The sequence below is a fragment of the Neoarius graeffei genome, chromosome 26, assembly GCF_027579695.1.
Source record: "Neoarius graeffei isolate fNeoGra1 chromosome 26, fNeoGra1.pri, whole genome shotgun sequence".
Classification (NCBI taxonomy): Eukaryota; Metazoa; Chordata; class Actinopteri; order Siluriformes; family Ariidae; genus Neoarius; species Neoarius graeffei.
In genome coordinates, this window is record NC_083594.1 from 21,396,284 (window position 1) to 21,412,177 (window position 15,894).

At 44.2% G+C, this 15,894-nt stretch overlaps 1 protein-coding gene across 5 annotated transcripts in view; it reads left to right on the forward strand.

The window, feature by feature from the left end:
* atp2b2 (ATPase plasma membrane Ca2+ transporting 2) overlaps window positions 1-15,894 on the forward strand; it is a 467,634-nt gene that overhangs the window by 357,527 nt on the left and 94,213 nt on the right. For all 5 annotated transcript variants that reach the window (XM_060910551.1, XM_060910547.1, XM_060910549.1 and 2 more), the window contains one exon: window positions 15,144-15,401. In XM_060910551.1, the coding sequence (XP_060766534.1) occupies window positions 15,144-15,401 (258 nt within the window). The remainder of the gene's footprint in view (window positions 1-15,143; window positions 15,402-15,894) is intronic.

A 15,894-nucleotide genomic window follows, 5' to 3' on the forward strand; every position in this document is an offset into this window, starting at 1 on the left:
CGTAGGTGTGAATGTGAGTGTGAATGGTTGTCTGTGTCTATGTGTCAGCCCTGTGATGACCTGGCGACTTGTCCAGGGTGTACCCCGCCTTTCGCCCGTAGTCAGCTGCAATAGGCTCCAGCTTGCCTGCGACCCTGTAGAACAGGATAAAGTGGCTAGAGATAATGAGATGAGATGAATTAATTCCTTTTTCAAAACTGTACAGCCAAAGACAGCAACATTAAATGCTTGATTTAGGATCACTACACTAATTGCGTCTTTCATTTAAACCAGACTTCAAAATCCTTTTATCAGCTTTACTAAACTTTTAATAGATTTAGCACGGTAGATTTAATAGATTTCAGTCCTCAGAGAGGACTGAAATTTCATCTGTGCTGTATGTCGAGCATGTATAGCATTTTGACAAAGTTGACTTGACTTGACTTGTACATATGCAATGTCAGAAATAGGGGTACAGTAGGAGTCCATTTCTGTACCTCAATCTAAACTAATATACGCCCTAGAGCTCATTATTGGACTTCAAGGTAACTACGTGTACCTTTTTAGGGCCAAAAAGGTACATATATGTTCCCAGTCAGTATGTAAACGGTACAAATAAGTACCTTAGAGGGTCCTGCTCCAGTGACAAGCCGTTGTACCCCTAAAGGTGTGTGATTACACTCTTAAACATGTGGAAAGTAGAGAATCTAGCTGTTTTCATCTGAAACAAGTTTTGAATTAAGAGTTCAAGCCAATCTTTTATTACTTTAGTAGTGATACTGATTTTTTTTAACCATAATTAGCTCATTTGGCTGACAAGTGATGAGCTCATGCCATCCTGTGTTGTCAGTCATCCGTCCACCGTCCACATTTCACGAAAATCACTTCTTCTCTCTGAATTCTTCACCGATTTTTGTTCTTTTTGGCAGGAAGGTAGGTCTGCCTGGGCTGCATATGGCTTCTACCCAAATTTGCATAATTGCAATTAATAATGAAGATATGGAGTAATTAAGCCCTAATGAGCAGTTTCCACACAAATTGCTTCTTCTCCCTCAATTCTTCACTGATTTTGATTCTTTCTGGCATGAAGGTAGGAGTACCTAGGGTGCATATGACTTCTACCCAGATTTGCTTAATTACAATTATTAATGAAGTTATGGACTAATTAAGCCTTAATGAGCAGTTCAACAAAAATCGCTTCTTCTTGGTCAATTTCTCGCCATTTTGGATTCTTTTTGGCAAATAGGTAGGGATTCCTAGGGTGTATATAGCTTATAGCGTATATAGCTTGAAACATTTATTGCGCCAGCTGGCCCACTTTAGATCATTCCTTCTCGTTGTAACATTGCAGTAAACATGAGTTAATAATGATGATAAAATTATTGTTCTTTGCAATACTTTAAACCCAACATTTGGTGTGTTTTTTTCTGCATTGATACACCAGATATAACTCAAAACTATTTTATAAGTAGCAGGTAACACAGTTGAATAGCATACACATTAACCTGTCCACCAAAATTCACAAATTCAAATCCCGATGATGCCACAGCTGTCTGTGGCTGGGAGCCAAGACAGCAAAATTGATCATGTTCTCAGAAGGGGAGGGATAGCATACTCTGTTTCCCCTGTCATTCACAGTGACACGAGCCAATCATGGGCATATGTGAGCTCATGTATGTGGTAGAACGCAGATTTCCACCCATTGTGTTATGCTGCCCTGTGACAGTGCAGTTCAAAAAGATGCAGGCTTCATGTGTTTCAGAGGAGGCACCTCCCTCCTTGATAGCTGTCATGTGATAGGGGATGTTGGCTGGTGGGCGAGAATTGGCAGATGACCAAATTAGTGATAAAAAATTAGAAAGGAATATATGTCCTGACTTAATGGTCTAATACATAAACACTGATGCTAAAACTAATAAATATAATTTTCACTCCTGTAGTTCACGAACAGTTAAGATTAACCAGTGATTCCCAGGATGATGAGCACAATAATGCTGTTGAGTTAATTAAAATGACCTGTGACAGTGATCCCAGCACTGCTGAATGTGCCATAACACAGAGGAGATTATTCTTCACTATTCGAAAAAGAGCATATTATTCTGCAGTTATTATCTCTAGCACTGTAAGGATTTCTGCAGTGTGTATTCATATTTAAAGCGGACAGTACCAAGATCTGAGACACAGTTTGTGACTATGCCTTTGACATGAGTGACAGTTCATCATGACAAAGTATTTAATGTGACTGTGGCAGTGGGGGCGTGGTCAAGCATCGGTCTGTGACAGGAGAGCGGAGTCAGGGAAGGTAAGTGGCAGAATCACTACACCTGTCGTTAATTGTGTTTGTGTGTCTTTCCAGTGACCGCACCCTATTTAAGGAGAGAGAGCGAGAGAAGAGAGAGCTCTCTCCCGAACCAGACGGCTGATGTGTGTACGTGTGTCTGAGTGTGTGAGAGTGTTTAAAAAAGCTGAAAAGCTGAATAAAAGAGAGTTTTGTGAACTCAGTTCTGGCCTGCTGTCCTTCTGTGCTCCACCCACCTACATGAACTGTCACAGTGGTGCCGAAACCCAGGACATGAGCACAGAAGAGAACAGCCCCATGGAGTCCTCCCCCTTCGCGGACCTGATCCACGCCCTCACCACGGCCCAACAGAGCCAGTACCGGGCGCTGCTCGCCCTCCGAAAGGAGCAAGAACAACGGTTCGAGGCCCTGGTGCTGGCGCAACAGGAAGATCATCGGGCGTTCCGGCACCTCCTCACGTCAGCGGGGTCTACCAATGCTTCCACCGCCGGCCCGTCTCCCCCCACCCTAACAAAGATGGGCCCGCAGGACGACCCCGAGGCATTCATCACGCTCTTTGAGCAAGTCGCGGAGACCTCGGGGTGGCCGATGGATCAGCGCGCGGCGCGCCTCCTCCCCTGCTAATGGGAGAGGCGCAGCTGGCCATGCTACAGCTCCCCGCCGACCGCCGGCTGTCCTACGCGGACCTTCGCCGGGCCGTCCTACAGCGGGTGGGGCGCACCCCCGAGCAGCAGTGTCAGCGCTTCCACACTTTGTGCTTGGAGGAAGTCGGCCGGCCGTTCGCGTTTGGCCAGCAACTCCGGGATGCCTGCTGGCAGTGGTTGAGGGCTGACAGCTGCGACGCCGAGGGACTCATCAACCAGGTGGTACTGGAACAGTTCATCACCCGTTTACCAGCAGGAACCGCAGAGTGGGTCCAGTGCCACCGCCCGGCGTCGCTGGATCAGGCAACCGAGCTGGCGGAGGACCATTTGGCAGCTGTCCCGACGGCAGGACAGCAGATGACCTCTTCTCTTCTCTCTCTCTCCCTCCTCCTGTGTCTCCTCCTCGCCCCATTCCCCCACCGCGGAGGCGGGGGCCGGCACCACCTCAGCCGGCCCGCCGCACCCGCAGTGCCCTTCCGTTTCTCCCTTCTGTGTCTGTCTCTCCCCCCCCTCAGGTGAGTGAGCCCCAGAGCACTAGTGCAGAGAGGAAGCCTGGGCCGGTTTGCTGGCGCTGCGGGGAGCCGGGCCACCTCCAACAGCAGTGCTTGGTAATGGAGGTGGGCGCGGTGGTTCGGATCCCCGACGCGCCAGGAGCCGCCCCCGATCGGGCTGGAGCGTATCGCATACCGGTGAGTATCCAAGGGGATACATATCAGGTGTTGGTGGATTCTGGTTGTAATCAGACCTCAATCCACCAAAGCCTGGTGCAAGATGAGGTATTGGGGGGAGCACAATTGGTGAAGGTGTTGTGTGTGCACGGGGATGTTCACAACTATCCTTTAGTGTCGGTCCACATTCTTTTCCAAGGGGAAAAATTTATAGTGAAGGCGGCGGTTAATCCTCGCCTTACCCACTCTATAATTTTGGGGACTGATTGGCCAGGATTTCGGGATTTAATGACACACTTAGTGAAGAGTGGGTCCTGCCATTTAACAGGGGGAGGTCCTGGTGTCGCTTTGGCGGAAGCAGCTGTCACAGAGCCGTCTATGTCATCTCCACGTCAGAGTGAGGATTCGCCAGCCCCTCCTCTCTCTGTTGGGGAATCCCTCGCGGATTTCCCATTAGAGCAATCGCGAGACGAGACTCTGCGGCATGCGTTTGACCAAGTGAGAGTAATCGATGGTCAAACGCTCCAGCCGAACACCATCCCGTCCTTCCCCTACTTCACGATTATGAAGGATAGATTATACCGAGTGACTCAGGACACTCAAACTAAAGAGCGAGTCACATAGCTTTTGATTCCGAAGAGCCGCCGGGAATTGGTATTCCAGGCGGCTCACTTTAATCCCATGGCTGGACACTTAGGGCAGGATAAAACACTATCCTGAATAATGGCCTGATTCTATTGGCCAGGGATTCGCGGCGATGTCCGTAGGTGGTGTACGGCGTGCCGCGAATGCCAGTTAGTAAATCCAGCGGCCATTCCAAAAGCGCCTTTGTGCCCTCTACCGTTAATCGAGACCCCGTTCGAAAGAATTGGGATGGATCTCGTTGGGCCATTAGATCGGTCAACACGAGGGTACCACTTTATATTAGTCCTAGTGGACTATGCAACGCGATACCCGGAAGCAGTGCCTCTTCGCAATATCTCAGCACGCAGTATTGCAGAGGCGCTCTTCCGTGTCATCTCCCGAGTTGGAATCCCGAAAGAGATTCTGACTGATCAAGGCACCTCGTTTATGTCACGAACACTGAACTAACTGAATGGGTTATTAGGTATTAAGCCGATCCACACCAGCGTGTATCACCCACAAACGGACGGTTTAGTGGAACGGTTTAATCGCACCCTCAAAAACATAATTAAAAAAGTCATAAGTGAGGACGCGCGTAACTGGGATAAATGGCTCGAACCCTTGTTATTTGCAGTGTGAGAGGTCCCCCAAGCCTCCACGGGGTTCTCCCTGTTTGAATTATTATATGGGCATAAGCCGCGCGGCATTTTAGATGTGCTGCGAGAAAATTGGGAGGAGGGACCTTCACCAAGCAAAAATGAAATTCAATACGTTATTGACCTGCACGCAAAACTCCACACACTTACACACCTAACCCAGGAGAATTTGCGGCAGGCCCAAGAACGGCAAACCCGCCTGTACGACAAGGGCACGCACCTTAGAGAGTTCGCACCGGGAGATAAAGTACTCGTCCTGTTGCCCACATCGAGCTCTAAATTAGTCGCCAAGTGGCAAGGACCCTTTGAGGTCACATGGTGAGTCAGGGATGTCGACTACGAGGTGAGGCGAATGGACAGGGGTGGGGCACTACAGATTTACCACCTCAACCTACTCAAACTCTGGAATGAGGAGGTCCCCGTGGCATTGGTGTCGGTGGTTCCGGAGAAGGCGGAGCTGGGGCCGGAGGTTCAAAAAGGAACATTAGCATCACGTACCTCTCCGGTCCCCTGTGGAGACCACCTCTCCCCGACCCAACTCGCAGAGATTGCCTAGTTTCAGACCGAGTTTTCGGACGTGTTCTCGCCCCTGCCCGGCCGCACTAACCTCATAGAGCACCACGTTGAGACGCCCCCGGGGGTGGTAGTGCGTAGCCGCCCTTACAGGTTACCCGAGCACAAGAAAAAGGTGGTTTGGGAAGAACTCGAGGCCATGCTCGAAATGGGCATCGTCGAGGAGTCCCACAGTGACTAGAGCAGCCCAGTGCTCTTGGTACCCAAGGCCGACGGGTCGGTCTGGTTCTGTGTGGACTATAGAAAAGTCAACGCGATGTCTAAATTCGATGCGTACCCAATGCCTCATATTGATGAGTTGCTCGATCGGCTAGGCACGGCTCGTTTTTACTCGACACTGGATTTAACAAAGGGTTATTGGCAGATCCCCTTGACTCCATTATCCCGGGAAAAAACGGCCTTTTCCACACCGTTCGGCTTACACCAATTCGTCACACTTCCTTTTGGGCTGTTTGGGGCGCCCGCTACGTTTCAGCGGCTGATGGACAGGGTCCTCTGCCCCCACGTCACCTATGCGGCCACCTACCTCGACGACATCATCGTCTATAGTAACGACTGGCCAAGGTACCTCGAACATCTGAGGGCTGTCCTTAGGTCACTGAGGCGAGCGGGTCTCACAGCCAACCCGAAGAAGTGTGCGATTGGGCGGGTGGAAGTACGGTATCTGGGCTTCCACTTGGGCAATGGGCAGGTGCATCCCCAAATTAACAAGACCGCAGCAATTGCGGCCTGCCCGAGGCCCAAGACCAAAAAGGGGGTGAGACAGTTCCTGGGGCTAGCTGGCTATTATCGTAGGTTTATACCTAATTATTCGGACGTCACCAGCCCGCTGACTGATCTGACTAAAAAGGGGGCACCAGATCCGGTCCAGTGGACGGAGCAATGCCAGCGGGCTTTTTCTAAGGTAAAGGCTGCACTGTGTGGGGGGCCACTTTTACACTCCCCTGACTTTTCTCTCCCCTTTATGTTGCAGACGGATGCGTCGGACAGAGGGCTGGGGGCCGTTTTGTCCCAGGAGGTGGAGGGGGAGGATCGCCCAGTCTTATACATCAGTCGCAAGCTGTCGGTGCGTGAGGGGCGCTACAGCACCATCGAGAAAGAGTGCCTGGCGATCAAGTGGGCGGTCCTCGCCCTCCGTTACTATCTGCTGGGACGCCCTTTCACCCTCTGTTCGGACCACGCGCCCCTCCAGTGGCTCCACCGCATGAAGGATGCCAATGCGCGGATCACCCGTTGGTATCTGGCACTCCAACCCTTTAATTTCAAGGTGATCCACAGGCCGGAGGCGCAGATGGTCATGGCGGACTTCCTCTCCCGTCAAGGGGGGGGGGAGTCAGCTGCAGGCCGGACGGCCGACCGGCCTGAGTCGGGCGGTGGGGGTATGTGGCAGCGGGGGCGTGGTCAAGCATCGGTCTGTGACAGGAGGGCGGAGTCAGGGAAGGTAAGTGGCAGAATCACTACACCTGTCGTTAATTAATGTGTTTGTGTGTCTTCCCAGTGACTGCGCCCTATTTAAGGAGAGAGAGCGAGAGAAGAGCGAGCTCTCTCCTGAACCAGACAGCTGATGTGTGAGCGCGTGTGTCTGTGTGAGAGTGTTTATAAAAGCTGAAAAGCTGAATAAAAGAGAGTTTTGTGAACTCAGTTCTGGCCTGCCGTCCTTCTGTGCTCCACCCACCTACATGAACTGTCACAGTGACAAACCACTAATCGGCTAGCTATTAAATAGAAGAAATGCACAGTATATTGTTTGCTAATCATCACAATATTTAACTTTTGGCAGAAGCCTTCAGTATACACCATGACCCTAACCAATATAAAGTGACCGATAGAAGATAATAAAATGAATGAAATGTTATGCAATGTGGCAAAAATCTCACAACACTTAATATTTTCACAACATAATTAGTAGTATGTAGGCATGTAACAATTCACACTTCAATTCGATTCACAGGTTCACAATTTGATTTTCCATCCATCCATTATCCATAACCGCTTATCTTGTGTAGGGTCGGAAGCAAGCTGGAGCCTATCCCAGCTGACTATGGGCGAGAGTTACCCTGGACGAGTTACCAGATCATCGCAGGGCTGACACATAGAGACAAACAACCATTCACATTCACACCTACAGTCAATTTAGAGCCACCAATTAGCCTAACCTGCATGTCTTTGGACTGTGGGGGAAACCAGAGCACCAGGAGGAAACCCATGCAGACACGGGGAGAACATGCAAACTCCACACAGAAAGGCCCCCGTCGGCCACTGGGCTTGAACCCGGAACCTTCTTGCTGTGAGGGAACAGTGCTAACCACTACACCACCATGCCGCCCCCAATTTGATTTTCCCATAAAATTTTTTGAAAAAATATTAAATTAAATTAAATTTTTATTTAAAAAAATGCAATGTTTATTTTTCACTCATCCACTTAAATATTCTTTGTTAAATACAAAACCCCCCTTTAGTTTCATTTTCTTAATAACCAACAGTAATTTTTTTTATCCACATTTGTAAAGGTTGAAGTAAAATATAATAGTCTATTAATTAAAACATTGTTTTTATTAAAAACAAATATGTTAATAACAAATATGCCTTTTCTTAATAAACTTTTATGAACATTTGTACTGCCTCATTTTCTTTTCTTTAGCTTTCAGCAGTCTGTAAAAAGAGAGCTGCAATTTCTTGTTAAATCTGTTTGAACAGTCAGTCGCTCAACAGCTATTTTAGATGTTGTGTGTGTGCAGGGCTCTCAAGTTTTGAGGTCAGTTCAGAGTGAGGTTTGTCGGGAAGGGCAGGGGTGGTGCTGGTGAGGGGTGTCGGCAGCAGTGCACAGGGGGATGGAGGAGGAGGGGGGGTTATGATTGGTGTTATGTGTTGTGTTAGTGGCAGATTTAGAGGCCTTCAATACGGGGGTAGGGGGCTCCCACTTGAAACACAGTGGTTCCAGGCCTGCCATTTTAACACCCATGATTGAGAAGAGAGTTCCGTCAAGGGCAACATGTAAACAGAAGCACGTAACAATGTACTACTATATCTGTGTATTTTGCAGTTTGGCAAGTACCCAGTAAAGGAAGAGATAAAAAAAAAAAAATCACACTGAGTTTTCATTCAAGTATGCAACACTAGGACTAAAAACAGGTGTTAAAAATAGCTGTTGAAATTAGCAAGGATTCAAGATTGAACTGGCTAGACAAGCTCACAGACTCTGGGCAAACTGATAGTTAACATTATTAGCTAGAGGCAATATTCCCCAACATCAGCTTTCATAATTTTTGTGATGCAAATACTAATTTCGTTCAGGAAATACAAAATCATATGATGAGATGATTTACTGTACTGTAGGCTACTCATCAAATATGGTGCTCCCACGTCCTCCAATGTGTGTCCGTCTGCACTTCACCGCATCGTCTTCTTTGGAAAGTTCACGTAAATTTTACCCGGATACAACTGTCAAGTGTTTTGTTCCTTTGCTGTGCTTATCCCACACTTGAAGGGTAATACCAATGCTGAACATTAAAACTGGAATTCACTCAAACCAGACCTTTGTTCCATCTTTTTCCTTTTATTTTTTTCCTTTGCAGGTGAAAAACCTTAAAAGACAAACACCATCCATTTACCAATTTGCACAGTTTTTTTCCTTTTTATAAAAGCAGTTACACAAAAAATGATCAAAAGCTTAACATTAAATACATGTATGTGAAAATAGATAGAATTTACTTTAACTTAAGACAGATTTTGAATGAATTGTTTCAATGTAAATGCATCAAAATATTAAAATCCATTTTAACCACAAGGGCCATAATGAATTAAGCAAGTTACTAAACCCAATAAATGAGTTACCAAGTAACAAGCCAACCTACATATTTACAAACCATATCTACCATGAACATTTTAGCAATGAAATACTTCCAGTTCGTTTTAAACATGCACTGTATGCAAGTAGAAAAAGATACATGCTCTTAAACCATGTCTTCACTGGCACCCGAGGATTCAGCACAGTAAAGCCCACGTATCAAACCACATCTAAATTGGGCCATTTCAAACATGAGACCAAGCAAGTTGCCACACCTTTTACCGGACCAAACAAAGCAAGTTGCAATAATCCTTACCAGCCAACAATTACACAAAACACCATGTGAATATTTGAACCTTAAGACGCTACAAACACAAACATTTTCCCCGCATCTCAATGCCCCGTCAGCACAACAATTTCCTCGTATTCACAACAAAATAAAAATAAACGCGAGCTGACTGGCTGTCTGTTCAGATATTGACAATGGTAAAACTTCTACACAGCTTCACAAAATGTTCGGCAATTGATCGAGTTTGTATTTGGCGCTGCAGCAGCCTATTTTTTTTTGCTGTTCAGTCCTTGCACCCGAGCAGGAAGTCAGCGCGTTGCTTTGTTCTCCTTGATTGCGCACAGGTGAGTAATTAACGCGCTTGCATACCAGCTGACAAAAAGGGCGTTCGCCGCGACAACAACAATGCTATTTTTTGATTGGCTGTTGGGTAGCTACATTTCTCAATTTATTGACCGGTGTGTGGCAAGCTATTTCTGAACTCTGCGGTTAACCACTTGATGCCTGCTCTTCGTCCACAGTTAAAAAATAGCGGTGCACCTTGGTGGGCGTTGTCTTAGTAATTTCTGTGTGTGAGAGATACAAGGTGTGGCGTGTGAGCGTGTGAACTGCTTGAAATGCGTGTCTCATGCTCAATGTGTGAGACTTGAGAGCCGTGTGTGTGTGTGTGTGTATGCGTGCGTGTGTTCGTGCGTGTCTTCACAGCATTCATGCTGTGTTACTTCCGCCTGCAGTGAAGTGGCGTGTATTCTATTTTGTTATTGCCCCCTCTGCTGTCTAAATAATGCAATTACAGCTAGGAAAAAAACAAGAGATTACGCAGCCTGAAAATAATTGCAATTCATTCTTAATTTCATCAATTCAAATCATCAGAAAGTTGTACCGCAATGTATCCTTGCATGATATAATGTTAAATGCCTAGTAGTACCACATGTGAGTTGAAAGTTTGACCAATTGCTGAAGTTCCAGATTCCTTTTGACATGAGCAAAAATAAGATATCCTTGGGCAAATAAATATCTTTTCCTGAGACAGATCACATGTTTAGTTTGTTTTAATACATTGCATTCTCAGTAACATTATAACTGCACTTTGATATATGTATACATATCAGTCTGCATCAATTTGACCAGGAGCAGTAAGAAGTGTTCAATCAGTTTGATCAGAAGTAGTAAGACCCATGGTTGCTTTACTCCAAGCATACTTGATCCAACTTATATGCTAATTAGCTAGCCTTTGATATGTTGGATCTTCATGCCTGCAGTAAGGAAAGCCTAGAATTGTGCAAGACATTAGGCCTCGAAGACTAGTCTTGAGAAACTCTGTCTTAGTGGCAATAGTGGCTCATTGGACCATTGATGAAAAGGTTAAGTGTTGAAATCCCAGAACTGCCAATTTGCCACTGTAGGGCTGTTGAGCATTTGTGACTAGTGTTTGTAAATTTGTTGATTTTTGTATCCCATGTCTCCCACGTGTGCACACACCTGCCATAACAAGGATCCCTAAGCATAGGAAGAACTTCTATAGATTCATCTTCATCAGTATTGTTTATAGTGTTTGTGATATGTATTTTTAAATAAATTGTTCAGTGATATATTCATTTGTGCATTATAAATGCACTGTAAACCCGAATAAGTTGAGTTTACTTAAAAAAATTGAGGAAAGTGGTTGCCTTAAAAAAAATAAGTAATTATTAATGATTGAATTGAGTACCTTAAACTTACCAGAAGATTGTAAGTTTAAGGTACTCAATTCAATCATTAATAATTACTTATTTTTTTTAAGACAACCTTTCCTCAATTTTTTTAAGTAAACTCAACTTATTCGGGTTTACAGTGTGGAACAACAGGATAAGCAATTTCACAGTGTATTTTAGATGCTGTAGCAGAGAGGCTCATTTAAGCACTGATCATGGCTGTTTTTTCAGTGACATGTCATTAATAGAAAGCATTGAAAATGTCTTAACATGGGTTTGATTTTTCTTTGTTCTGTACAAAACTTAAGCACTGCTGAGTTTGGTGCTGTCCGTGGTGCTGAAGTGTGTGCAGTGGGTGTGAAAGTGCTATCGCCACACAGCAAACACTGTGTGTGTGTGTGTGTGTGTGTGTGTGTGTGTGTGTGTGTGTGTGTGTGTGAGAAAGAGACACACGCACACACACAGTACCAGTCAAAACTCTGTACACCCCTACTCATTCATTGGTTTTTATGTATTTTGACTATCTTCTAAATTGTAGAACAATACTAAAGATATCAAAACTATGAAATAACGTATGGAACATATGCGGAATTATGCGATAAACAAAAATTACAAAATAAAATATGTTTCATATTTTAGATTCTTCAAAGTATACTGTGGGTGGTAGAAATGGGCAACTGGACTTGCTTGAAAATTCTTGAAAACGTTTCACCTCTCGTCCAAAAGGCTTCCTCAGTTCTGTCTGACTAATAGGGAGTATCAGATATTCCTGATCAGAATATCTGATACTCCCTATTAGTCAGACAGAACTGAGGAAGCCTTTTGGACGAGAGGTGAAACATTTTCAAGAATTTTCAAGCAAGTCCAGTTGCCCATTTCTACCACCCACAGTTTACTATGACCTGGATGATTGAGAATCTTCACAGACATCTTAAAAGTATCCAGCGTTTACCTTGATGACACTTTGCACACTTATTGGCATTATCTTAACCAGCTTCATGAGGTAGTCACCTGGAATGTTTTTCAATTAACAGGTGTGTCTCATCAAAAGCTAATTAGTGAAATTTCTTGACTTGTTACTGCATTTGAGACCAAACAGTAAATAGTAAATAATAACAATACATTAAACAGCCCAATTCCACAAGTGTAGTAATCCATATTATGTCAAGAACCACTCAACTAAGTAAAGAGAAATGACATCCATCATTACTTTAAGACATGACGTGCCTTTCAATTAATAAAAATAAAGAAAAAAAAACATTGAATTCGAAGGTGTGTCCAAATGTTTGACTGGTACAGTACTCTATATGTATATGGACAGCCAGTTTCCCCCCAAAAAAATTGTGATTCTGTATAAACTGTCAATAAAAACAGAATGTGATGATTTGTAAACCATGGAAGCCCTGTATGTCACTGAAAATAGTATAAAGGCAAGATTACAACATATCAACTGTTGAAGCTGAGAAATTTCAATGTTTTTTGAAAAATATATGCTCATTTTAAATTTAATGCCAGCAGCATGTTTCAGAAAAGCTGTCACGGGGCAACAAAAGACTGGAAAATTTGTGTAATGCTAAAAAAAAAACTAAACATGTTAACTGGCAACATCTCAGTAACATTATTTGGTATAAAACAGGCACCCCAAAGTGATTGAGTTCCTCAGAAGTAAAGATGGGGAGGGGTTCACTGCTCTGTGAAAGACTGTGTGGGCAAATAGTACAATAATTTAAGAATAACGTTTCTCAATGTAGAATTTCAAAGAATTTGGGGATCACATCATGTATGGTACATCATATCATTAAAAGATTCAGAGACTCTGGAGAAATCTCTGTATGCAAGAGACAAGGCTGAAAACTGACATTGGATGCCTGTGATCTTCAGGCCCCCAGGAGACACTGCATTAAAAACAGACATGATTCTGTAGTGGAAATCACTGTATGGGCTCAGGAACACTTCAGAAAACCATCGTCTGTGAAAACAGTTCATTACTGCATCCACAAATGCAAGTTAAGACCATATATAAACAATATCTAGAAACACCGCTGCCTTCTCTGGGCCTGAGCTTTTTAATAATGGACTGAGGCGAAGTGGAAAATTGTCTCGAGGTCTGACGATTTGAAATTTGAAATTCTGTTTGGAAATCATGGACACCACATCCTCCAGGCTAGAGCAGAGAGGAGACCATTCAGATTGTTATTACTTTAAGACATGAAGTGTCTTTTAATAAAAAATAAAGAAAAAAAATTTAATTAGAAGGTGTGTTTATACAGACAGAGACAGATACTCACTGGCCACTTTAATAGAAACTTGTTCTTGATTCTAAGATTCCTGTTCTTGGCTGCAGGACTGGAACCCAATGTGATCTTCTACTGTTGCATGCTGAGATGCTTTTCTGCTCACCATGGTTGTAAAGAGTTGCTATGAGTTACTATATCCTTCCTGGGGAAAAAAGCTGAAACCAATCTGGCCATTTTCCTCTGAGCTCTCTTATCAACAAGGCGTTTCCACCCACAGAACTGTCACTCACTCAGTGTTTTTCTGCACCATTCTGTGTAAACTCTAGAAACTGTTGTGTGTGAAAACCTCAGGAGATCAGCAGTTTCTGAAATACTCAAATTAGTCCATCTGACACCAACATCCACAGTGCCACAGTGAAAGTCACACTTTGAGATCACAATTTTTTCCCATTCTGATGTTTGAAGTGAACATTAACTGAGGTTCTTGATTTGTATCTGCATGATTTTATGCATTGATCTGCTGTCAAGGGATTGGCTGATTAGATAACTGTATAAAGCAGCAGACAGATGGATGTTCCTAATAAAGTGTAGATGAATAGGTGAGTGTAGATAGATAGATTGATGGATAGAAAGAAAAGCCTTATTAATGAAGGTCAGAGAAAATGGCTAGACTGGTCCGAGTTAACAGGAAGGCTACAGTAATGCAAATAACCCACACCAGGTTTCATTTCTGTCAGCCAAGTACTGAAGTCTGAGGCTACAGTGGGCATATGTTCGCAGAAATTGGACAGTTGAATATTAGAAAAAAGCAATTTTCCATTCTCCACTTGTATCCTGCATCCTCTCTGATATTGGAGAGCTTTGTAAAGAATTAGCTTTCAACTAATCCTTGAAGAACGCTTAGTCCTTTGAATAGACTCTGATTTTGTAGGATGCTGTAAAGATTATTTGTATGTCTTATTATTACATATTAAATTAAATGCCTGGGCGGCACAGTGGTGTAGTGGTTAGCGCTGTCGCCTCACAGCAAGAAGGTCCGGGTTCGAGCCCCGTGGCCGGCGAGGGCCTTTCTGTGTGGAGTCTGCATGTTCTCCCCATGTCCGCGTGGGTTTCCTCCGGGTGCTCCGGTTTCCCCCACAGTCCAAAGACATGCAGGTTAGGTTAACTGGTGACTCTAAATTGACCGTAGGTGTGAATGTGAGTGTGAATGGTTGTCTATGTGTCAGCCCTGTGATGACCTGGCGACTTGTCCAGGGTGTACCCCGCCTTTCGCCCGTAGTCAGCTGGGATAGGCTCCAGCTTGCCTGCGACCCTGTAGAAGGATAAAGCGGCTAGAGATAATGAGATGAGAAATTAAATGCCTATGAAAATTTTCAGAGTTTCATATCATAGAAAATGCCTTATGTCTATTCTGTTTTTCATATACTAATCATGTGCTCATATGTCAGAAACAGTCCTCGCTCACCTTCAGTCTACGGTACATGCTCTGGGCTGACTGTCAGTCTGCTAATTGGGAACATTTACAGTAATGTGTATGTTGTGTATATAGCTGTGATATCCATGTGCTTTTGTAAGAGATAGTGTATCAATAAACCCTTGATCCTAAACATTTGTGTGGGTAAAATTGTATATTAATGTAAATATAAAATGTAAAATAGCTCTGATTGTGATGATTCTTTTCACATTTCTGTAGCATGTGGCACTGCACAAGCTGGAGCAGAAGACGAAGGAGAAGCCGAGGCTGGGTGGATTGAAGGAGCTGCCATTTTGCTCTCGGTGGTGTGTGTGGTGCTCGTCACTGCCTTCAATGACTGGAGTAAAGAGAAGCAGTTTCGTGGCTTGCAGAGCCGCATCGAGCAAGAGCAGAAGTTTCAGGTGGTGCGAGGAAGTCAAGTCATCCAACTTCCTGTGGCAGACATTGTGGTGGGAGATATCGCACAAGTCAAATATGGTACATAAATATTTACACATTTCGCCTAACCTCAAACCTCAGAAAGCAAAACGCTATTGATTGAGCGAAAGTAAATGACCTGTAATATACACTAAACACTTAGCGATTTTCTAACATGGGACATGGTTGGTTTATTAAGTTTATATCCATTTTCAAGTTGCATTAAGCCTAGGCTTGTGATAAACTACATACATTATATTTGCAAAGCTATCAACGAAACAGAAGTCATCTGGCCTACACTTTATACCACTGGAATTAGTTTATTAATCTATGACGAAGTTGGTCCACTAATCCTAAACCCATTTTCCAAACACAATACCCAGTTATTCCACAAAATCAAGTCGTATATGAGCTGATAGCCGATGAGGCGCGTAGCACTGAGTTGCCTATAAGCCATGTACGACGAGATTGAGTGGAATAACTGTTTTATTCTATCCACATTCACTGGATTTTGAGAAACAGAGAATTTTTATTTTTTGCAAATTCAGTAAAT